The sequence below is a fragment of the Artemia sp. Qi Xiang Cuo genome, chromosome 2 (assembly GCF_049724085.1).
Source record: "Artemia sp. Qi Xiang Cuo chromosome 2, ASM4972408v1, whole genome shotgun sequence".
NCBI lineage: Eukaryota > Metazoa > Arthropoda > Branchiopoda > Anostraca > Artemiidae > Artemia > Artemia sp. Qi Xiang Cuo.
The window spans coordinates 71,207,632-71,232,530 of record NC_142795.1 but is presented as its reverse complement, the minus strand read 5'-3'; the positions used below and the strand labels follow the sequence as shown (position 1 = coordinate 71,232,530).

The 24,899-nt window shown below is 37.2% G+C and overlaps 1 protein-coding gene across 1 annotated transcript in view; it reads left to right on the top strand.

Moving 5' to 3' along the window:
- The first annotated feature begins 3,347 nt into the window (after positions 1 to 3,347).
- The window catches only part of pod1 (coronin), a 78,731-nt gene continuing 57,179 nt past the window's right edge, over positions 3,348 to 24,899 (top strand). Inside the window, exons 1-3 of the mRNA XM_089107647.1 lie at positions 3,348 to 3,455; positions 12,967 to 13,146; positions 14,423 to 14,571. Of these exons, the coding sequence (XP_088963773.1) occupies positions 12,990 to 13,146; positions 14,423 to 14,571 (306 nt within the window). The 5' untranslated portion in view covers positions 3,348 to 3,455; positions 12,967 to 12,989. The remainder of the gene's footprint in view (positions 3,456 to 12,966; positions 13,147 to 14,422; positions 14,572 to 24,899) is intronic.

The following is a 24,899-nucleotide window of genomic DNA, read 5'->3' as shown; positions in this document are numbered from 1 at the left end:
CCTTCTATAAGGACCATATATATCCACCGAGTATAACTTACAACGCCTGTCCTTGGGCCCTTGGGGGTTTTGTCTACGCCGGAGTTTTAATAACTTTTGACCCTTAAAAAGGGCACTAGAACTCTCGATTTCTAATCGAATGAGCTCCGGTTGAAGTTTCTACGACGACCCCTTCCATATGAAGTACCTCTGGGGAAAAACACTAATAAATAATAAATAATAAAACATTGGAGGCGTATGGCCTTTACTATAGGCAACGCTATAGCGTTGCCTCTGATATATAGGATATCGCAGTTCAGGCCAATGAGCTGGAACCCACGCAAGAAGTGAAGTTTGGTTAATGCTAATGAAATAAAACAAATTATGATGAAAATATAATAGTTTAGAAACAAATTTTGGCTATATATTTGAACATTAGGGGTGGGGGTAAAGCATAGCATATATTAAATACATAACCTAACCTAGGTACCTTTTTCCCCCCTAAACCCCAAAAAACAATAGTTTAGATATTGTAAACGCAATGGCAAACTACGGGTCTGGAATTTAATTCTCTATTGAAAGATACCCGTTTGACTAGTTTCTTAAGCATCTTCCGTATACAATATGTCGCGTGGGTTCGGGCTAATTGACAAGTACTGACATCGCTTATATGCCCTTTCGAAAACCTGCGTGCAAATAATATTTTTGTTTAATTAAAACATCCTCTAAACATTCCTTAAAAGTTTCACTTTAATACTCTTAGCGTTAGCGTTGAGGTCTTAGCGTTGAGATATTTCTGTGCAATTCTTTTGAGAATGTGCATAATCATAGTCAATTTGATTCAGTTCATTATCCGCCGAAATATTCCTTGACAGCTTCACCTTAATGCCCTTAGCTTGCGCATTAGCAGTAGTAGAATTAGCAGCAGTATGCACATAGCACCTTTTATTTTCTTCAACACACCAAACTGTCCCTAGGATATTGCTGATGCGTCCTTTGGCAGCATGTATACGGATGGCGTGATGGGATTCAGTTCACCTTCCGCCCTCAATATTCCCTGAAAATTCTACCTTTACACCGTTCATTACCGTTAGGTACAGCTGTAATGGTAGTCCCAGTAATAGTATTAGTAGTAGTATTAATAGTAATAGCACTAGTGCTAGTAGCAGCAGTAGTATTATCATTTTGCCTTTTGGTCAGCTGAAGATTCATCTCATCAAGTTCTAGAAGTTTCAACTTAATACAATTAGCTGTTGCTATTCCATTGCCGATATATCCTTTTGATAACCTATATGTTCATGTAGTTGCTTAATTTTTATCTTGATACTTTTAGCTTACAAGTGGTTGTAATAGAAGTAGCAGTCAAACTAGTAGTAATAGTAGTAGTTGTCTTAGTAGTAGTAGTAGTCAATGTAATTAAAATAGTAATAGCATTAGCAGTAGCGTGCACAGGGCCGGATTTAAAGCTTTGACGCTTAAGAACCAAGCGTTTTTGCCGTTCCGTTTTTGCAAGATTTAGCACTCTCTGAAAGCTTCAACTTAATTCACAAATCTCTTTTTGAGATACGCCATTTTGAAAATCTGCATGCACATAGCGTCTTTTGACTTAGTTAAAGTTCCACCTCAAATACCCCGTTCTGCCAAATTTTCAACTTGATTAGCGTAGCCTTAATAGTGCTAGTTTAATAGTAGCAGAGGTCGTAGTAGGGGCAGTAGTAGCAATAATAGTTCTGAATTAGTAGTAGTAGTAGCAACAGTAGTAGCAGCAGTATTAATAGCAGGTGGATGCCCCAGAAGTTTCATCTTGATACGCTAAGCTGTTCCAAAAAAAAATTGCTGATACACCTGTATCAGCAATCTGTATGCTATTGCAAGTTACCAATTGTTAAAATTTAAGGTTTTTATAGAAGATAAAGTCGTAAAAACTTTGAAAGAGGCTCATTCGATTGGAAATTGAAAGTTCGAGTTCAATTTCGAAGGATCACAGGTAATCACAGGACAATCAGCCTTTCCCTCTTAACCGACATCCTCCCCCCCCCCCAATTACATCCAATCAAAAGAAAAATAAATATTTTGTTCAAAATAGTCTGAAGATCAAATAACTATGCCTTTGGGGTTAACAACCCCACCAGCAGCATCTAGGGCAAGGGTTGTAACTTAAGCTAGTTGCTCATTGCTAACACATAAGGTTTTTGTAGAAATTTTTTTTTATGAACTTTAGGGGGGGGGGCTCATTCGATTGGAAATCGAAATTTCCAGTGCACTTTTTCAGAGTTAAAATTGATCAGAGGGCTTCCACCCGACCCTATTTTCCCCCCAGATACATCCAATCTAAATTTTGGGATGGCCATTTTATTTAAAATAGTTCAAAAATTAAATAACTATACCATAGTTAAATAACTATGGTTCATAACCCTATTGCGTTTTACCCAATGTAAGTACGGTGGTTGAGTTGCACGAGGGTTTAGTTACACGGTGGTTCAGTTGCACAGTGGTTCAGTTGCACGGTGGTTCAGTTGTACGGTGGTTCAGTTGCACGGGGGTTCAGTTACACGGGGGTTTAGTTACATGGGGGTTTAGGTACATGGGGGTTCAGTTAAATGGGGTTGAGTTGCACGGGGGTTTAGTTACACGAGGGTTTAGTTAAATGGGGTTCAGTTGCCCGGTAGTTCAGTTACACGGGGGTTCAGTTACACGGTGGTTCAGTTACAGGGGTCAGTTGCTTGGAGTTCAGTTACACGGTGATTCAGTTGCACGCACACCGATAGTTACATTAAGTTGGAGATTGCAGTAATTATCCAATACAGGTTCGGATGTGCTATATTGTCTGTCAGCATGAATAATGGAAGCTACACGTCTTAGGTCATAAAGTAAATCGCAAGTCTTAAATTTTCCAGCAAACTTCAAAAACTGGTAGACTCCTTGAGTCATATTAGAATATTGATATAGGGTTGCAGATTCACCCTTCCAGTAACAGTTTGAGGCCCCATAAACTGGGAGGGGAGGGATACTATAACATTTTTTAGTCAGTTAAGTACCTTAATAAGAGCTTAAAACTATAAAATACAGAGAATTTAATGTCAGAAAAACTGGGGGCCCTGCCCAAGCGTTGAACCACCACTGCACCCTACCCCCATACACACCCTCTTGGGACGACACGGGGCTTTGGTGTAGTTCAATTTTGTGGATTTTTTTTTTATATTGTTGAAACATTTTCAAACCTTAGAATAAGAGTAAAAGAAGAAATTCTAAGCGGCCCTCTTTCAAATAGCCGCGACTCTTTAATGCTACCTGCCAAGCAAATTTTGCACAAATAGACAGCATTTCATAAATCTTAACCAGCGTCATCTTCGTCTCTAGTCAAAATAAAAACATTGGAAATTTGGAATAGAAAGAACTTTAGAATAGCCTAGTTAAAGATTTCCTATTGCTTCATCTTTGGCTGAGCAGGCCTTACCAGAATTTCAATATATTAAGTAAACCCCCTATTTTTAATTTTCCTTGTTTTTGAGGCTAACTGACTAGGCCTAGCACTTTGTCAGAGAAGATTTTGGGCTAGGCTAGAGTAAACAGGTCATGTGAGGTTAAAAGTTAGCTTGAATTTCTTGATTAATAGGTAATATATTGCCTATTGTTCATCTAGTAACAATTCTGGGTAAATATATACCAAATCATGTCATTGAGTTGGGAATAAAGTGAATACACCATTCGATGCCTTTTTTTGTGCCGATTATGAATATAATAAGCATATGTATCAGAAATGAATTTCAGCCCACCCTCTATATATGCCAATTCAGGGTTAGGTTAGGTTGGGTTAGGTATAGCCTATATAGGGGGGGGGGGCTGGAATTCATTTCCGATAGAAATGATTATTATATTCGTAATCAGCATAAAAAAAGGCATCAAATGGTGTATTCACTTTATTGGAAACTCGGTAAAATTCTACTTTAGCTACTTTTGGCTATCTTGGAAAGGAGTTAGGTTAGGAAAATGAAACCTTCAGGGATGGGTCTACAGGCTAAAGTATGTCCTGGGAAGGTATTTTGAAGTACCTACCTCCACTTTTTCTCCCTCTAGTGGGTCCTGAAATTTGCCTACTTGACAGGTCTATAGGCCTACCTATTGAAATTTTGACAAAACATTTTACTTTAATTTTCAGTTATCTGTTTTTCTTTTTCTCTGGTTTTAGTTCTGAAAATTCAATTCCAGTTATTTGAGTAGAATTTTAAGCCATATTAATGTTTTTTTTTCAAAATTTAGGAAATATATTTGCAATCTTTAAAACCTTATAAATTGGGACTGAGCAAGGTTGTAAAGCTGAAAACAATTTTGTTGTACTTCATTTAAGCAGAAGATCTATTTTGCAAGGTTTCACTTTTATATCACACAAAATTTTTAAAGGCTGTCAAAGGTCAGGACCCTCTAGCCTAGAGGGAGAAGGAGTAGAGGTAGGTACTTCAAAATACCTTCCTGGGACATGCTTTAGCCTGTAGACTCATCCCTGAAAGTAACATTTTCCTAACATAACCCCTTTCCAAGATAGTCAAAAGTAGCTAAAGTAGAATTTTACCACAATTCTGCCTCAGCCTACTATTCTTTAGTGGTAGGCTAGCCTAAAATTATTTTTTTTTCAAAATGTCAAAACAGAGATAAGATGTTCAGTTAGACTAAATTTGTTAATGGATTATACTACTGAAAAAGGAAATACAATAATGAACTAAATACTAATAACAAGAGAGGGTAAATATAGCCTATGCATGATCCCATTACTTATGTAGGCCTAGGGACAATATGAACATAGGTTAGCCTACTACTTGGTGTCTTTTTTATGCTCAGGGGAGGTGGATATATTTACAAGTGAAATAATCTTTATACTTAGAAAGAACATAAAAAAGGTATCAAGTAGGTAAATTTTTTGCAGTTCATATTATTGACTTATAAATAAATTAAACATACCACTCAATGCCCTTTTTATGCTCTTTCCAAATATAATAATCATTTTTGTCAGAAATGAATTTTACCCCCACCCCTATTTATGCCAATTCAGGGTATATATTTGCACATTAGGAGGGGGTGGGGATAAAGTTTAAACTTACCTCTCATTTATCAGAAATAAAATTTTGATTCTCTAATCAATGCTGTTTCAAATACAAGCCTAGGCCTTACTATTGTGATTGTAACAATTATCTGCATCCCAGCTACCCCCATCACCACAATACTTTTTGTGCATGCTGATCAAAGGTCTGTGTTGTGCAGGTACTGACCTCCTGATTCAATGCCTTTGGCTAGGAGTGCAGTGCATGTTTGGGGGCATATCATCCAATGCTTCCCATGTTTTCCCCCCAGATTTCTCCAGGTACCCATTTAGAGCTGGGTCAACTCTGGCTGAGCTTACAGGCATGGGTATATGTAGCTTTTTCTCTAGGGGGGGGGGCAGCTGATTCTTTGATGAAGAGTGGGGGGCTGAAGTTATATTGGCAGTTCACAAAAACTTTAATTGCCAGCAAGTTCTATCATACCTGTGAAAACTTTATTAATAAGTAATCACCAAAAATCATCAATAAGATTCAGCATTAATCAATCTTCTTGGATTAGAACTAAATCTTTCCAAGACATTATGGATAATTGCTTCTTGTTTGAATTTTATTCTGTCATTCCAGCAGTTTATTTCCAGCTTTTTCAACCATCTACTTTTTATCAACTGCCTTTTCAACCATATCTAGTGTAAATTTGAAGTTCTAGGGGGGGGGGGGCTGATTCTTTGATGAAGGGTGGAGGGCTGAGGTTATATTGGCAGTTCACAAAACCTTTAATTGCCAGCAAGGTCTATCATACCTATGAAATCTTTATTAATAAGTAATCACCAAAAAATCATCAATAAGATTCAGCATTAATCAATCTTCTTAGATTAGAACTAAATCCTTCCAAAACATTATGGATAATTGTTTCTTGTTTGACTTTTATTCTGTCATTCCAGCAGTTTATTTCCAGCTTTTTCAACCATCTACCTTTTATCAAATGCCTTTTCAACCATATCTAGTGTAAATTTGAAGTTCTAGGGGGGGCAGCTGCCCCCTTCCATACTCCCATGCTTACAGAGTCACACCATTGACCCCTGTTCCAAACCAAATAACCAGCAACATCAGGACTTGAACCCTGACCTCAGGATTTCAAGTCTGGAGTACTAATCACTTGGCTAGGATGGCTCAAGTTTAAGTTAAGATGATCAGCCCTTTGGCTGATCACCTTAATGACACCAGATATATCTCTAGGGGTAAATTTACACTTGTTTTCTAATACTTCCCTGGAAAGAAGGCAAACATACCACTTGATGCATAGTTGAATTTTATTTCTAAATGTTCTAAGCACTTCAAGATTACCAGAGTAAAATTCTAGATGATGAGCATTTTTGATCTCTTGATCAGTAGTTCAGTTAGGAAAATGTATAAAGTGCCTAAATTATGCTCCCAGAAGGTCATGGGCAGGGTGTTTACTTTAGTCTTAATTTTGAGTTTGTTTTATTATAAATGAATTTAAAGAGTAAAAAAAGATGTAGCATAGTATTGCAATGTTGTCATACATTGTATAAAATGTATTGTATTCAGACAATACTTCTCATAAGTATAAACAATGCCAAGAGGACAACCCATAAAAAGATACAGAGATAGTGGCCTTTTAAGCTTCCTTCAGGTGAATACACATACAATTTGTAATAGCAAAAGGTAAATATCAAGACGGCATCAGGATTTTAGAAATGCCTAGGTGGGGCATGGCCCAAAATCAGCTGGGAACCACCTCTAAACACTTGTTCATTACCTTTACCAAGTCAGACATAATAACATCTCAAATTACTTAACCAGACTTCTCTATAGACTTACTAGATTAAAAAGAAAAACAATGCTAATATTTTTTTTTTTATGGATCCTTCTTGAATGTAGTTATGGGCTTGAAAAAATTTTCTAAGTAAGCCAAAACTTGCAGTTGGACAGTCTACTCTTACAACAGATAGCTTGGCTGCATAGGGCTAATGTAAGGTTATGCATCCCTTTATGGACAAGCAGACTTGAGCTTCTAATTTAAAGAGATATCTCTTGTCATAAAAAAATGGGGCAAGCATAGCATGCAAGATTAGAGTTTATTGAATTTTTGCTCTGAGACATACATACCATAACTTTCTTTTCTTGTAGGCTTGGATGATTCTTGGAAAAATAGCCCTAAATTTGAACAAATATTGAAATTTGGCTGAGAGCCTGACTCAAATTTTACCAACCACTTTTCCAATGCCTACAGTCTAAGAAAGGAAAGCTCTTGAGATAAACTTTTTTTTTGTTTAAATTTATCACAGGTAGGCTTAGACTCCAATCTTTACTGTAATTTAAAAGCTTTTTGCTACCTCAGAAAGTACTAAGGTAATGAAACTTTTGGAAATGGATCTGGAGCCTAAATCATGCCAAATAAGAATATCAAAGTATCTATATTCACCCACCCCCATCCAAAGCACTGGCATTTGGTCAACTTGAAGAAAACTTTTGTTCTAGAATTGAAACCCTCAGAAACAGATCTACAGAACAAATGAGGCCCATGGAAGTTTTATGAATCATATATTGTTGCTAAATCCTGATTTACAAGGTTTTAAAGTAAATGTAAAAATGTGACTTAAAAAAAAAAACTACCAAAATCCATAATTGTGTTTTCAGAACCTAGATCAGTGGTTCCCAACTGATTTTGAGCCATGCCCCACCTAGGAATCTCTAAAATCCTGATGCCCCCCCTCATGATGTTTAAATTTTGTTATTCAAAGTTTTGCATGTATCTTAGTCTAGGTGTAAAATTTTGCTGATTGTTGTTGCTATAAGCTATTTAGCATTTGAAGGCATCTGTTAACAAGAAATAAGTAGAAAAATAATACACACCAACCAACCAAAATATTGTCAAGCCCACCTGACTAGGCCTGAATCCCATATGGGGAATCAGGGTTTAGAGGTTGAGGTTTTTAATTAAGCTGAATTTAGATTGTATAAAAATGCAAAAAAAACGACAAAAATCAAAGCCTCAGAATACAATATAAAAACAGTTTTTACATTTCTTTAGTAGTTGCTTACTCTAAAAGTTATCTTATATAACTGTTAGAATGTGGAGGCTTAGCATGTAAACTATAATAAAGTTTCCACGTTTTGCCAACTCAAAATATGTGACTTTTATTAAGGTACTGTTAATAAAAGTTAGCCTTCATTTTTCAAATCCTAATAATCAGGAATATTTAACTGCAAATTTTTGTCTGATTCAAAGTTGGCACACTTAGGGGGAAACAGATTGGCCAGTACTTTGATAGCCATAATCATGGTGATTCTTCATGGACTTGCAATTGAAACTTACAGATACATTTTTTTTTTTGCAAGAGTGGTTTAAGATATAATACTTGTTTTATTTTTTTAATTTAGAGATAGAGCCCCTAAACTCACAGCAAAAAAATTACAAGAATCATAAACAACATTGTCTTACAAGTTGCCTATTACTGATTTGCAGCTAAGAGGAATTGTGTAACATCCAAATGGCCTAAGGTTCAAAGGGCTTAGGTGCCTTGCACGTCCTCCTTAAGTGTTTAGCCTCAAGATCTGTTTACTATGGAAATTTATGCTACAAGTTTAATCACTTGTTTTGTTTTTTTCTATTTTTGTTCTTTTTGATCATTCAATTGAGTCTTGAAAACTAGAGGGATATGCTATCTAAATGGTTGAAAGAAAAAAAAAAACTTGGGTGGTGTAATTTCCCCTCAATGCTTTTCGAATTGAACATTTTTAAACAAGCCCTGGAACATATGAGGGGGAAATAAATGTGCATTGAGATTCTCCATCAATCTGCCATGACTTAAATGATACTGATTGGGACCTTTATTTTGTTAAAAAGTTAAACATGGATTAGAATTTCAAACTGGTGAAAAAGAAAAGAAACAAACATTCAGATGCCAAACACTGTAATCAACTTCACAGAAACGGGGAAGTTAGGTTGTTTTTTCTAAAGAAAACCAAAAACTAAATCAGCTAAGTTACATATTAACATTTTCTTGCTGAATACCTTGCTCTCTGTTAAAAAAAAAGAAATACAAGGAAAATAATTTATGAGACCACACTGGCTAAGCATGACAAGATGAGAAAAAAACTCAAAAAGATGAACAATCCAGGATATTTACAGCCAGTGAAAATGTAATACAAATATTTCAGCCGATCTGCAAAAATGTTGATTGTTTTATTAAGGCCCTCTTTTATTTTTTCACTGAGGCTGGTTGAGCATAGGTCTTGACTGAGATTTCTGCATTGCACCTTCATTTTCACTGGCTGTAAATATCCTCGTTTTTTTCTTCTTTAATTTGAAGAAGAGTAATCGATTGGACTAAAACTTGACATTATGATAATACCTCCCTAGAAACTATAACACTTAAACAAGCCAACCTGTGCCTGAAAATATTCTTGTATGCTCGGAAACTCTTTTTTTCTCTTATCAGTCATGAAAGTGAATTAGTATTACTTTGTGATTAATTAAAAAAAAATTTCCAGAAAATAGGTTTTTCAAAAAAAGTAACGAACTCCATTAAACAAAAAATGAGCAAAAATAAAATCAGATAATCTACCAAGCATGAAACTACCACCAATCAGCATCGATAAATATATGAAACCCAAAACAAACAGAAATTACAATAAATAACCAAGTCAAACTCAAAACCAGTAGAAATTAACATAACTTGGGCTCAAAACCCCTATGCCTTCCCAAGGCCAGAACATAATTTGCACTTTACTAAAAAAATTATAAATGTTTTTACTTTTACAACTTTTATAAATCAAATAATATTAAGATTTTGATTATTAAATATCAGTATATGTATATTAAACTGACAATTCACATTCATTTGTATTTTTTTTAGTAAAGTGCAAATTATGTTCTGGCCCTGGGAAGGCATAGGGGTTTTTCTTCCAACTCGTCTTAATTTTTGTTTACTTCGAGTTTTACTTGGTTACTTAATGCACTTTCTGTTGCTTTTTGGCTTCATTTATTTATCGATCCTGATTTGTGTTAGTTTCATGCTTAGTAGATTATTTGATTTTATTTTTGCTCAGTTTTTATTTAATGGAGTTCTTTACTTTTCTTTGAAAAACTTATTTTGTGGGAAAAGTTTTTTTTTTTAATTAATCTCTGTTCGTTTTATATTGACATAGTCTTTTCAGAGAAAAAGAAAATAATACTTTAAATCTTTTTGCTTTTTTAAGAATTTATAGTTTGGCCTGCTATTTGTATGCTGGAGAAAAATTTTCAGCAATTTTTAACAACATACACCCTCTTAAAAATCTGGACACAAATAGTAGTGTTTAATTTAGTTTCATACCTCCTCTAGTTGACCTGAAATGGAAAACTTGATACCATTCGCAAAAAATCTGTTTACTTTCTTTGATAGCTTGGATACACTTACGCTATTTTGATTTGGTTAAATCTTAAGAGCAGAAGCAGCTCCAAAACTACATAATACCCTCAGTCGTTCTTGGGATACTGCTGAGATGCCTTATTGGGAATTAGCATTAACACAGTGCATTTTGATTTAATCTCATGGCAACATTTAGTTTTAAACATAAAGTCAAATGGGAGGGTGGGCGTGGGAGGGGGATTAGTTTCCCTCCAATCACTTTCGACTATTAAAAAGGGCATCAGCCCTTTCTATTTTAGATCAAATGAGACCATTTCGAGGTTCCTACGACAAATCCTTCGATAAAAAGTGCCCTTGTCTAAACAACAACAACAACAAAAAAATAATAAATTACACCCACATCGATCTTTACTATAAAAAGGTTAAGCCTTCCAATCACTTTCAGCTATCAAAAAGGGCACTAGGCCTTGTGATTTCCAATAGAATGAGCCCTTTTTGAGCTTCTATGACAACACTTCGTATACACACTTTATATGGCCCCAGGGCATAAATTACAACTCTTACCCTAAGGGCTGTGAGGGTGGTTGTCATCCTCTAAGACCTAATTTCTAGAACTTTCAAATACGTTACACAAAATGACTATCTAAAAATTTTGATTGGATGTGTCTGGGAAAATGGTGGGCGTGAGAGGGTTGTTAGTCTTTCTCCAATCACTTTCAACTATTAAAAAAGGCACTAGCCCTTTCAATTTCCAATCAAATGAGCCCTTTGGAAGTTTCTATGACAACGCTTTCAATAAAAACCTTATATGCCCCCATGAGATAACTTACAATCCTCGCCCTGAAGGCTAGGGGGGGGGGGGTTGTCATCCTCACAGACCCAGTTTCCAGAACTTTTTACTACGTTGAACAAAAAGGCTATCTTAAAATTTTTATTGGATGTGTTTGGGGGAATGGTGGGCACGAGAGGGGGGTTAGTTATCGTCCAATCACTTTCAACTATTAAAAAGGGCACTAGCCCTTTAAATTTTCAATCAAATGAGTCTTTTTTGAAGTTTCTACGGTAACGCCTTCTATAAAAACCTTATATGCCCCCAGGGCATAACTTACAACCCTTGCCCCGAGGGTTGTGCGGGTGTGTCCTCCTCAAAACCTATTTTCTATCTGCAAATCAACTATGCTGAACAAAATGGATATCTCAAAATTTTGATCGGATGTTTTTGAGGGAATGATGGGCATGGGGGAGGGGGGCTAGTTGCCCTCCAATCACTTTCGATTATTAAAAAGGGCCCTAGACCTTTGAATGTCCGATCGAATTAGCCTTTTTTGAAGTTTCTGCGACAACGCCTTCTATTAAAACCATATATGCCACCAGGGCATAACTTAAGACCCTTGCCCTGAGGGTTGTAGGGGAGTGTCCTCCTCAAAAACATATTTTCTATCCGGAAATCAACTATGCTGAACAAAATGGCTATCTCAAAATTGTGATAGGATGTGTTTGGGGGAATGATGGGCGTGGGGGGGCTAGTTGCCCTCCAATCACTTTCGACTATTAAAAAGGGCACTAGCCCTTTTAATTTCCAATCGAATGAGCCTTTTTTGAAGTTTTTATGACAACGCCTTCTATAAAAACCTTATATTCCCCCAGGGCAAAGCTTAAGACCCTTACCCAAAGGATTGTGGGGAAGTATCCTCCTCAAAAAGATATTTTGTATCTGGAAATCAACTACGCTGAACAAAATGACTATCTCAAAATTTTGATTGGATGTGTTTGGGGGAAAGGTGGGCGTGGGGGGGTAGTTTCCCTCGAATCACTTTTGAAAATTAAGAAGGGCACTAGCCCTTTGAATTTCCAATCGAATGAGCCTTTTTTGAAGTTTCTACGACAACGCCTTTTATAAAAACCTAATATGCCCCCAGGGTTGAGGGTTGTGGGGTAGTGCCCTCCTCAAAAACATATTTTCTACCTGGAAATCAACTATGCTGAACAAAATGGCTATCTCAAAATTTTGATTGGATGTGTTTGGAGAAATGAAATGATAGGCCCCGTGGAGGGGGGGGGGGCTAGTTGCCCTCCAATCACTTTCGATTTTTAAAAAGGGCACTAGCCACTCCAATTTCCAATTGAATGAACCCTTTTCGAAGTTTTTACGACAACTCCTTCAATACGAAGTCCCCGGGTATAGAGAAAAAAAAAACACATTGTGCCAACATCGTTTTTTACTTAGGCAATGCTAGCGAGCTGCCTATGATTATGCTTGCATATTGGAGGGATTCTATTTTTAAATTGACAATGTTTTTGCCTTATGTTCTCTTAAGTTATTTGTAGTTTTTTATATTTTTGCCTCTAGACTTGCATCAAGGAGAGGTTTGACTAACATAAAAATGGTAATGACACATTTGGGCTAGGGTACTTTTTGGTAAAACTTGTCATGTTTCCTTTTTTTAAGTGGGCAAATAATATGTAGGGTAACTTAAAAAATTAATCTAGGGAGGGTCTTAATCGTTTTACTGTTGGCTATCTCAGTATTGCATAATCTCTTCAAATTAAAAAAGACAAATGGATACTTTTAGGAAGTATCCTACTACTGAGAGTCATGGCCTGGAGATTCAAGCCATCGAAATACAAAAATGCAGCACCAAAAGCTGCAAAATCAGAAGAATGGATCAAAGATGTATCAGTAGAAACATATCAGATCAATGGAAGTCCTATTACATGTTCAGCCAAGTTTATGGCATTTAATGTTGATGCAGGTATGTTATTATTTCAGTTTTGTTTTGTAAATTAGTTCTATAGGCTTAAAAAATAAATATTAGTAGCATAGCTTTACTATATTTGCAGTCAAGGCCATACCCAGAGAGGAGGGAGGGTTACTGGTTTGAACCTCCCCCCCGCCCTCTCCTAAAAAAATTGTCCAACTTGTAAAAAGCAACAAGGCATATAAACAAATTTTTTATGTGTTTTGCAAAAAAAAAATTTGTAAAACACCCCTCCCCCCCCAAAAAAAAAATTCTGGATACGCCCTTGTCAGCAGTTTTAAATTTTAATTTAAAAAAAAATCATAACAGGGCTAGCATAAAAGCTAGAAGTTGACATAATATGCTTGGCCAATTTGTCCAACGTTTTGATAGATCTGGAAAAATAATATGTTAGGCATGTCCTTTAAGTCCTTTAAGTCCTTGATTTTAAGAGTATAGGCTAAATTTAATTTTTGTCATGTACAATTTTAGTATTTCTGCCATATATTTAGCAGTTGCAACTTTGGCGTCTGAAACTTTCTTTGGTAAATTCAAAATTTACTCCATTTTTGTATATATTTTTTTCATACATGCACCATCTTTTCCTGCCACACCTTTACCGACTTTCAGTTTTTGGTATGATCCTTGATTTTATTTCAGTAGGCTACCTGATAATTGTCAGCAAAAGTATGTCTGTTGTCTTCTCTACTGATTTAGGTATGGAAACTTATTTTCTAGAATTACAGCATTTATGTGGAAGGCTCCTATAGCTAATGCACGGGTCCTTTGTTTTTATACAATAAGGGGCTTTTTGTCAAACAGACTAAGTTGAAGTGACCCCTCTTAAAGATGGGTTATACTCTTGTTGTCAAAATAAGATCCAAAAGTGTCCTAAACTTTCATAGGTCATAGTCCTTTTTTTGTGGAAGGAATAAATTGGGAATTCAGAAAATTCCAAATGACCGAAAGTTGAGCTTTTAAAAGCCAAATTGGTTAATTATGTTTCTTTAATTTTTTCAATTCAATTGCCAAAAAACATCTGATTGATTCTTAATTTTGTGTTGTGGTTGTTTCTATGGAGCTAATTTATTCTATGATAGTATTTCAAGGCCAAAAAGGAGCAAACAAAAAATAGTGGACAAATCTCGCGTAATCTTATTTACTATAAACTGAAGATGGTAAATTTTTGAATAGTTTCAGTAGCCCTTCTTTAACAAGGCCTAAACTGTATCAAATATTGCTGTTCTCATAATTATTGTTTTTATTCAGTTAATTCCTTAAATTTTTACAGGTGGGACAATATCTGTTTTGCCTTTAGACTATAAAGGTCGAGTTCCAAAACTTCACCCTCACATTTTTGCTCATGCTGATGTTGTGACGGCAATGGGGTTTTCACCTTTTGATGATGGGCTCCTTGCTACTGGCAGTCACGATTCTTTAGTAAGTTCATACGTTTCCTCTATAGATGCTTTCAGCAACGAATTTGTTTTTGCCTTTTTTTTATAAATTGCAGATTACTTTGTTATACTTTGCATTGTCAAAGTGCACACGGCATTTTGACGATAAATCACATTGGTCTAGTTTTGTTAAGAAAAAAATCACTCAGTGATAATTTATTGCGCCCCTAAGCCCGCGCCTAGTGGGCCTATTGGTAAATCCAAGCCTGAATGGAAGTAGACAACTCCAGGATTAGCGCTCATGCATAGTCAGGAGGGGCTGTGACATTGAAATGTTAGCACTCCCTTGATCTTTCTGATGTCCAGGCTGCTAAGTAGGATGAACCAGATGCATGATGTGTCTATTAAAGGAACTGACGGGTGCGAAAATGGGATTCATTCAATACATATTCAGGTGAATCTTTCAACATAGCATCAATAGCTATCCATAGAGCACTGTTGACATCTGCACTTTCGATGGTGCTCCTGCTCATCGCCACTGTTAAATACCTCTTGGTTACATCTGACAAATACGGCACGTAATTTAGCACATGATTTCAAATTTTCATCAAGATGTACTAGTTCATTTTGCAAGTTTTACAGATGCTTTTGGCATTTTCTGGTCCTCGTGTAGGCAATTTCATTTCATTTTTTTTTCAGTACCATCATGTCTGTGGTTGATATATCGATCATCGTTTATGGTTTATGTTTGTCTTACCGCTATCCAGGTGCCTCACGTATGGGGGCGGGACGCCCCGAATGTTTTCAGCCAGACGTCAAAATAGTAGTGTGAAACTCCATTATTTTCCTGGCTGAATTTCTTTTTCTTAGGGTAAATGGGCTGATGGAAATATATGATCAATGAAAGAAGATGAGTGTCAGTCGGTAAAAAAAAAAACAAAAAAAAACAAAACAATGTGAACTGCAATATCGCCCAAATCAGTTGGTAAAAATGACCTCCCAAATATTTTGGCTTGTGACGCCTCTGCTGCTAGCTATTTTTTTTTTAATTTGTCTTTTTTGACTAGTGCAATTTACCGCCATCTCCCACCCGATAAAATAATGTAAGCAGCTTCACCCTAAGCGTTTGACTGTGTCAATTTAAGGTAGGATCAGGCGCATAGGATTTTGCTAAAACGTTGAAGGAAAATTTATTTAGACACAAGGAGATTATTTTACGTCCCATAGCTCCAATGCCTTTATCTATTTAATCATTCCTCCTTTCCATATTGCACTTTCACTTTTATTAAAAGATTGCTTTCCTATTAAAAACTTTACCTGTTTAATGTTTATAATTCCAACCGTCCTAAATAGTGGTTGTTTGTCTGTTGATAAAGATGCATTGTCCTTTAACCAAATACAAGACTTTGTCTATGTACGGTAACCTAACGATGACAAGTAAGGCTTAGGAGGGGAGGTCCTACCTTGCCATAATGTTTACCTCCGAGTATTATAATTGAGCAAATTCAATTTAAAAATCCATTCGCCCGTTCTGGAAAACATTAGAGTAATCCTTTCAAACCTTAAAAGGATTTTGCCTGATCTTACCTCTAGAAGTGAAAACATAAACCCATTTCCCAGCGACTGCAAGGCTTCCTCAGGGGAGGGTCAGGCTGCACGACATGATGGATGGGCGCGACAGATACAACTCATTCCAATGGGAGTGGGAGTACCTCTGGAGAAGCAATATTCATTGGCAATCAAACAGTTGAAAAAATTATGTCAAATCTTTCAGATGGGAAAAATTCAAGGCAAACTGTTGAAATATAATTTTGGGATCACAATTGTCATGTTTTTCAGCAGGAGCTGTCCTTTTGAAAAACAAAAAAATCAAAGCTTCTCAGCTCCTCCCCTTCCATTCGTCAGAAAGATACTTCGACCTCTCTCTTTCTCCTTAATAGTTGCTGTGCAACTATATATTATTGTTCACAAATTAATGAAGACACAAATGAACCAACTCAAATAAATGATGCTTAAAGATAACTGTCAATAATAGTCGTCGATTTCGTATGGACTGCATATATCTTTAGGAACGAATATGACACAGCGCAGCATTATGGACTTTGAAGCTGGGGGGCTACATAGATAGTTTTTTTCTAATTCGATGGACTTTCTCAGAATTTTCTTTGGACTAAAATTGTTGCTTCCAAACATAAAATGGTAGAAATTGCCCCTTTACTAAACTGTGACTGAAAAGCTATTTATTAGTCCAAGTTAAACCCCGATTATCCCTTAAGAACAGAGTGTTAGTCAAGTTCAGGCGCAGTTTTGCGTTGGTTTGTTGCATTGTACAGGGTTTGTCCGGAAGGTAATAGGACTAATTTTCTTTCGCCACGACTGTGCTTCGGAGCGTGCACGCTCCAACTGGATTTGGTAGAGGGCTTTCCTAGCTAACAAACGAGCTGCTGGTCAGTTGTCTCCGAGCACCTGGAGAGTCATGACAGACATTTTTGCATGACCTGTTTTCTGTGAGTGGTGCAAGCCGAAAATACAGCGTTCGTTAGAACAGAGGTACGCGATTAAATTATGTGCGAAACTCGGCAAGTCTGCGACAGATACGTTTGATATGATCAATCAGGCTTACCCAGATGTTGCTTTAGCAAGAATTGGTGTTTCAGTGGCACCAGTCCTTTTTGGAGGGCCAGGAAGAGGTCGCCGATGACGACCGGGCTGAAAGACCTTTGAATTCGACAAAAACCGACAATGTGACTTGTGTGCGCAAAGTCATGAACCCAGACCGTTAACTAAGTGTTCGTTTAAATGCCCAAATGTTAAATTTACCGAAATCCGACGTTCATGACATTGTGACGGTGGATTTGAAGATGCGCAAGGTGGGCGCCAAGATGGTCCGAAAAGTGCTCACTGACGAACAGAAATTGCGGCGAGTGGAAGTGTGCCAAGAAAATTTTAACATGTGTGAAAGTGACCCCCAATTTTATGCATAACGTAATCACAGGTGACGAATGCTGGATCTTTGAGTATGAACCCGAGACAAACAGGCAATCTTCCGAGTGGCACACGTCGGCGTCTCCTCGCCCAAAAAAGGCAAGAATGAGCCAATCCAAAGTGATAACGATGCTCATTGTCTTTTTTGACATCAAAGGTATCGTCCACTATGAATTTGTTCCTCTTGGACAAACGTCAACGCCAAGTTTTATGTGAAAGTGCTCAAGAGACTCAAACGACTGGTCAATCGGGTCCAACAAGATAACGCAGCCGACTGGAAGTTGAAACGAGACAACGCCCCGGCTCACACCGCTTTTCTCGTGAACAGCTACCTGACCAAGGCTGGCATCCCAACGCTTCCGCAGCCACCCTACAGCCCAGATTTGGCCCCTCGGACTTTTTTTGTCTCAATGCCTGAAAAGGCCGATGAAAGGCAAGTATTTTGAGGTGACAGAGGGGATCCAAGCAGCATGCACCGCAGCTCTCATAGGCTATCCCGGAGAATGCATACCGTGACGCCTTCAGTGCTTGGAAATCGTGCTGGCAGCGCTGCATTGACGCAGAACGAGCCTATTTTGAAAGTTTTTAAAGAATTGTAACGATTGGCTCAAATTTTTTTTTAAATCCACTCAGTCCTATTACTTGCCGGACAAACCCTGTATGCAAAATTTGACCTCCCTTCATACCCTCCCCCGCCACAGGAGATTCCTGGGTGTAAATTGTCGTCCATTCGGACTGAAATTTAGCATTTACCCTTTTCTGAAGAGATACAGTAAAAAACTAACTTTTACACACATTTCTAGAACGAAGTGCTAAAAATGGGCGGAAGATCAAAAATATACATCGTTTAAGACACATCGTGATCATTCCATAATAGGGAAGGATAGTGGGGCACATACACTGACCAAACGATTGCTATAGGCAATGCCGTGGAGGTTTCTTAGCTTCGGAGACGTAACAAAACAAACGTTTCTGTTCATGTAACTTGGTCTTCTACCTTGGTTGTAACTTGGCCGAGGTGCTAGGTGTTGTCCCCCCCCCCAGAAAATCCCCCGAGGACAACTCCCTCCGCGAAAAACCCTCCCTTCCATGGAAAATTCACCCCCGGATAATTCCCCCTCCCCCACATCCCCCGGATAATTCCCCCTCCCCACATCCCCCGGATAATTCCCCCTCCCCCACATCCCCGGATAATTTCAGATGTCTATTAGAAGGAAAATTGAAATTTTTACTTACCTGTTTAAGTGAGAGGCAATGCTATAGTGTTGCTTATAAAAAACAGCCATAAGGCTTCAATGTTCAATATTTTTTTCCAGAGGTAGTTCATATGGAAGGGGTGGTCGTATAAACTTCGGTGGGGGTCATTCAATTACAAATTAAAAATTCTAGTATGCATTTTAAGAGTCAAAAGTGATTGAAGGACAACCAGCCCCTCCCTATGCCATTTTCCCCCAAACGCATCCGATCAAAATTTTGAGATAGCCATTTTGTTCAAAATAGTGTAAAGGTCAAATAACCATACCTCTGGGGTTGACAACCCCCTTCAGTCCCCGGAGCAAGAGCTAAATGTTATACAAGTTATCCATTTTAAAATATAAGGTTTTTATGGGGAAGGGGGTCGTATAAACTTTGGAAGAGGCTCATTCAGTTAGAAATTGAAAATTCCAGTCCCCTTTTAAGATTCAAAAATGATCGGAGGGCAACCTTTATCCCACGCCCTTTTTCCTTCCAGATGTATCTGATCAAAATTTTGAGATACCCATTTATTCAAAATAGTCCAAAGGTCAGGTAACTATGCCTCAAGGATTGACCCCCCCCCGCGCAGCTCCCGCTACAAGGGCTGTAGGCTATGCAAGCTGCTTATTGTTAACAAATAAAGTTTTTTTTTTATTAAGAAAGGAGGGTATGTTTGATCCTGGATGTCCAAAAAAGCATAGAGTATTAAGGTGAATTTCAAGGAAATGTTGAGAGGGATGCCAAACACAATCAAAACGCACTTTGTCCTTGCCGGTTGTGAAAAGGGAATATTAGCAATATCTAATCAACGGATGATGGTAGGCTATTAGGCTGAAGCTTCCAAAGTATGTTGAGGGGGGAGTTGAAGGGAGGCGGGAGGAGAACTACCTCCCCCTCCTTACCTTTTTTATGTGCTCCCCTCCTTAACAACGGCCAGAATTTTGTTCAAACTAGTCAAAAGGTATAATAGCTATTCCTCCAGGGATACAATGCCCCTAAAAGCCCCGGGGCAAGGATTTTAAATTATGGAATTTATTCATTCTTTACATGCAGGATCTGCCATTAGGGAAAAGGGGAAAGTTGTAATTGTGGTGCATCTGGAAAGGCCAAGAGTGTTAAGGTAAAATTTAGGATAATTTGGAGGGGTATCTCAAACTAAATCAAAGGGTACTATGTGCATCCAGTTTATCTAAAAAGTGGACCAGAAATATCTTAAGAACGGCTGAGGATATTAAGTTTAAAGCTTCAGGACCTTTTAAGGGGGATGTTTCAAAGTGATTGGAATGCTGTCAGTTCTCCTCCGAGGACCCTCTTTAGCTCCCTTCTCTCCAAAATCATTCGATCAATATTTGAAGTAAAAAGGGCGGATAAAAAGGGCGAATCAGCAATATCTAAGGAACAGCTGGAATTATTAAGTTGAAACCTACAGGGTTTGTTGAAGGAGACGTTGAAAAGTGATTAGAGGGCTACAAGGCTCTCTTGCCCTTTATAGATGCCCCCTACCCTCAACACTGATCAAAATTTTTAACAGCAATTATGTTCAAAACAAGCAAAAGGTCTAGTAACTATGCCCCGGGGGATGCAATGCCCCCAAAGCCCCTAGGGCAAGGATTGTTAATTATACAATTTATGCCCTTTTAACTACAAGACTTATCATTAGGAAAAGGGGAAATGCTTAATTCTGAGTATGTTCGAAAAGGTTATGTTATTAAGGTGAAATTTCCAGGAATGTTGAGGGTATTTGTAACTAAATCAAAAAATATTGTGCATCCAGTTTTTTCAAAAAGGTGTATCTGCAATGTCTCGAGGACTACTACTACTAATAATTCACCGACAGCACCAAGCCGCCTGAGGCCAACACAGCTACGCACGCTCCTCCTCCACCCCAATCTTTTCAAAGCCTCACTTTTTACACCCGCCCACGAAGCTGCTTTTCGTTTACTCCTAGACGGTTGGCCAAAAATAACAATCTTCGGCAATCTGTCATCCTTCATCCGCACAACGTGCCCTAGCCACCTCAACCTTTCTTTCATTATAGCCATAGAGAGCGGTATTGAACCACATTTTTCGTATAGCCCATTGTTTGAAATACGGTCAGTCAGCCGGGTATCCAGAACAATCCTTAAGCAATTTCTCTGGAAAACATCTAGCAAATCTTCATCCGCTTTTTGGAGCGTCCATGCTTCAGAGCCATATTTGGCCTCTGTCATCACTGTAGCTTACAATATTCTAATGTTGGTATGCATACATATCTTTCTATTCTTCCAAATTTTTTTTTACCGTGAAAAAGAAAACCTGAGCCTTGGCTATTCTACTTTTAAAATCTTCGCTGCTTCCGCCATCTTTACTAATAATACTACAAAGGTAATTGAATCTGCCCACCTGATCAATCTTTTCATTACCCAACGTCACCTTTTCATCTTCACTTGTTCCTAGCCTTAGTGACTTAGTCTTCGTAACGTTAATTTTCAAACCAATTCTAGCACCCTGAACTCAGAAAACCTCTAAAACTTCATTCATTTTTCTGACACTTTCATCAAGGATGCTTAAATCATCAGCATAATTCAAGTCCAGGAGACCTTTTCCTCCCCATTTGATTCCGTGGTCTCCCATTGCCTTTCCTGTGCTCCTTCAAACCAATTCCATCAAAATAATCCATATAAAGGGCGATAGAACACAACCCTGCTTAACTCCTGATTTAATACAAAACCAGCTGCTAACCTCATTTCCTGCCTTAACCGCAGCAAATGTTATTCTCGTACATAGTACTAATCACTTTAGTGTATTTGTCTGGTATACCATACAAGGATAAAACCTTTATTAAAGCTCTTTTATCAACAGAATCGAACGCTTGCTCATAATCTATAAAACTGAGGAACAAAGGTGTTTGACAACTCAGGCACTTCTCAATTATTAGCCTAAGAGTGAAAATTTGGTCGACACATCCTCTACTTTTTCTAAAACCGCACTATTCTTCTCTTAAAACTTTGTCTGCGGCATCTCTCAGTCTAAAATGTATCATATTACTAGGTAATTTACTACCTACAGAGATCAGTCTAATGCCTCGATAATTACCACAATCGTTTTTATCACCTTTCTTATAAAGTGGCTTAATTAAGGTTTTCCTAAAATCGTTAGGTACTTCTCCTTTTTCAAAAATCATATTCATAATCTTCAGAAACTTATTTCTTACCTCAGAGCCACCATATTTAATAAACTCATTTACCACCCTATCTTCACCTGGAGCCTTATTATTTTTAATCCTTTTAATACTGATGCTAATTCTTCATTACAAAACAAATCTTCCTTCAAATCCAAGGTATCATAAACTTTTTCATTTTCTTCTATATCTTTTCCTGCAACTCTATCTCAGTTAAGCAAATTCTCAAAATGTCCGGCCAATCTCTCTTTAGCTTTTTCGTTATCGCAAATTGCGGTCCCATTCCTATCTTTAACTGGGCTAAGTCCGTATTGACTAGTCCCTCTTAATTTGTTAACATGCCAGTACAATATTTTACTATTATGCCGTTTAGCTGCATATTCCAGATCCTCGGCAATTTTATCCTTTACCTCCACATCACAACCCCTTAATTTATATTATAATGATTTCTCCACTTTCTTTAATTTCCTTTTATTTTTATATGGTCTTTCACTCAGACAGTCACTACACAAGTCCTTTCTTCTCCCTATTACACATAAAGCTTTTTCACAAATGTTCTTAGCTGCTGTTCTAGCTTTCTTTCCTAATACACCTTCAGCAACTTCACAAATTATTTTTCTAAAATTATTCCAACCATCTTCCACATTATCAAATTTTAAAATCTCAAGTTTAGTATTCAACTGTTCCTGGAAATTTTCTCTCAAATCTCATGCTGGAGTCTACCAACATCATAACTTCCCGGGAAGTAGTTACCCTTCCGGTATTTCAGCTTTAAATTAATCCTTGACACTACTAGATGGGGATTTTTACTTTTAACATCAGTAACGGCACTCCTATATACCCTAGTATCTTTTATTGATCCTGCCAGTCTTCGGTTTACTATAACATAATCAATAAGGTTTGCTGTCTTACCCTCACGTGAATACCAAATTAACTTATGAGCCATTTTATGACCAAACACCGTATTGGTTATAACTAAATTGTTATGCCTACAAAATTGCATAAGTCTGTATCCATTATTGTTTTCTTTTTCTACACCAAATTTACCTAGGCTAGGATACCATATATCCCTATTTCTACCGATTTGGATGTTAAAATCTCCCAGTAATAACATCATATTTCTACCTGGGACCCTGTCTTTTTGCTCCTGTAACTGTAAGTAAAATTCATCTGAGTCACTAGTATCTCCGTCAGTCGGTTCTACAGGGGTGTATACTACTATAACTGATACCCTGACCTTGTTAGTCATAAAATGAGTAATTAGTATTCTATTATTAATACCTTCCCAGCCTAAACAAGAATTAGCAGCTTCCTTATTCATCATGAGCCCTACTCCGTGTCTATGTACCCCATCCTTCCTTTCTGAGTAAACAAATTCTATATCACCTAATTCAATACTTCCTACCCCTGGGATATGAGTTTCTGAAACTCCTAACAAATCCAGTTCGAATCGTCTGAATTCGTCAGTCAAAATGTCGATACGATAGTCATTTTTTAACGTCGTAACATTCCAAGTTCCAATTTTCATGTTCTTTAGATCATTGAAATTCAACTGAGAACAACTGAGAGTATCTCGAGAACAACTGAGGGTATTAAGTTTAAAAGCATTAATATAAACACCAGAAACATTTTTGTGCACTAAGAATTTTTTTGCAATAAGGGAGATGTCACCCTGCGGCACCCTTGTTGACATTATCCATATTTTTCCTCTGAAAAATCTTGCCAGACCATTTGATCTCCGCTGAAAAATTTTACAGGACCTTTCCTCTGTAAGATTCTCTACATATGTAAAATTGTGCATCCAAAGAGGAAGAAAGACAAATAAAATTAATTATTTAAATGAATTCAGGGAAATTCTCCCCGGGAATCCCCCTCCCCTCCATTTTGTATTTTCTCTGTGGCTGCTTGTTTTCTTGTGTGTTGGGGACTTTTCTATGGGGGAATTGTCTGAGGGGAAGCGCTGGCTTCCAACTTAAGTTTCAAAATTAAATGACGATTTTTTCTCAAAGTATGCAGGTAACCTAGGAACAATTTTGAATTTGATAGCTCTGAGAAAGGAACTCTTGCTAAGAGCAGGAAAGATGACGAGTTAACCTTTTGTTTACTATGTCAATTGTGTGCACATTACTTAAATGAAGGTACGTAGTTCCGGTTTTGTATAATAAATACTTTATGGTTTGGTTTTAAGGAATAATGCCAAACCCGAAAAATTGTCAACATAATATAACGGAATAATTTATAGCAATTTTCGACTAAACCTTTTATATATGACTGACATAATTTCAAATGCAATTATTATTACAAACAGAAACGAATTATTTTCTTCTAGATAGACATCTGTATTTACTTCACGTATTCCCTAATGCGTATAAAGATTTTTTCGTTAATGACTTTAAGGTCCATTATGTCTTGTTTGCTAAAGAAGTTATTTGTTTTCTACTATTGGTTTGTTTTTAATCAAAACCGTAAGTCCCATTAAGTTGTATAAATACTTGGCACAGCAAGAGGGTGGGTTCTTAATGACTCGAAGATTGGCACCCTTAAAATGTCGAACGGGATCGAGTTCATTGCTTTTCCGATGTTAAAGGGCTTGTATTTTGAGGATAAGCATTTGAGGATGTCCAAAATATGTGCAAAAATAGCTGGGGCGATGATGGTTTAGACGTGCTGTTCAGAGGTTAATTTAACCAAGTAGAAAATTAAAAAAGATAATAAAACTAGGAAAGAATTCAAAATAACATTCATTGCTAGTTTTGATTTTTTTTTTTCTGAATCAGGTGTAAAAAATGTACATAACTTTCCAACACAATTGTACATCACAATTCTTTGTTCTACACTTTCACTTTTGAACGCTCTGATTCCCGCTGCTGCTTTTAATTCTCGCTGCCGTTTATCTTCTAACTGCATATTTCTTTGTTCTCACTGTCGTATATCTTCTAACCACATATTTCTTTGTTCTTTGTATTCGTTTTGATTCGTTCTGATCCTCA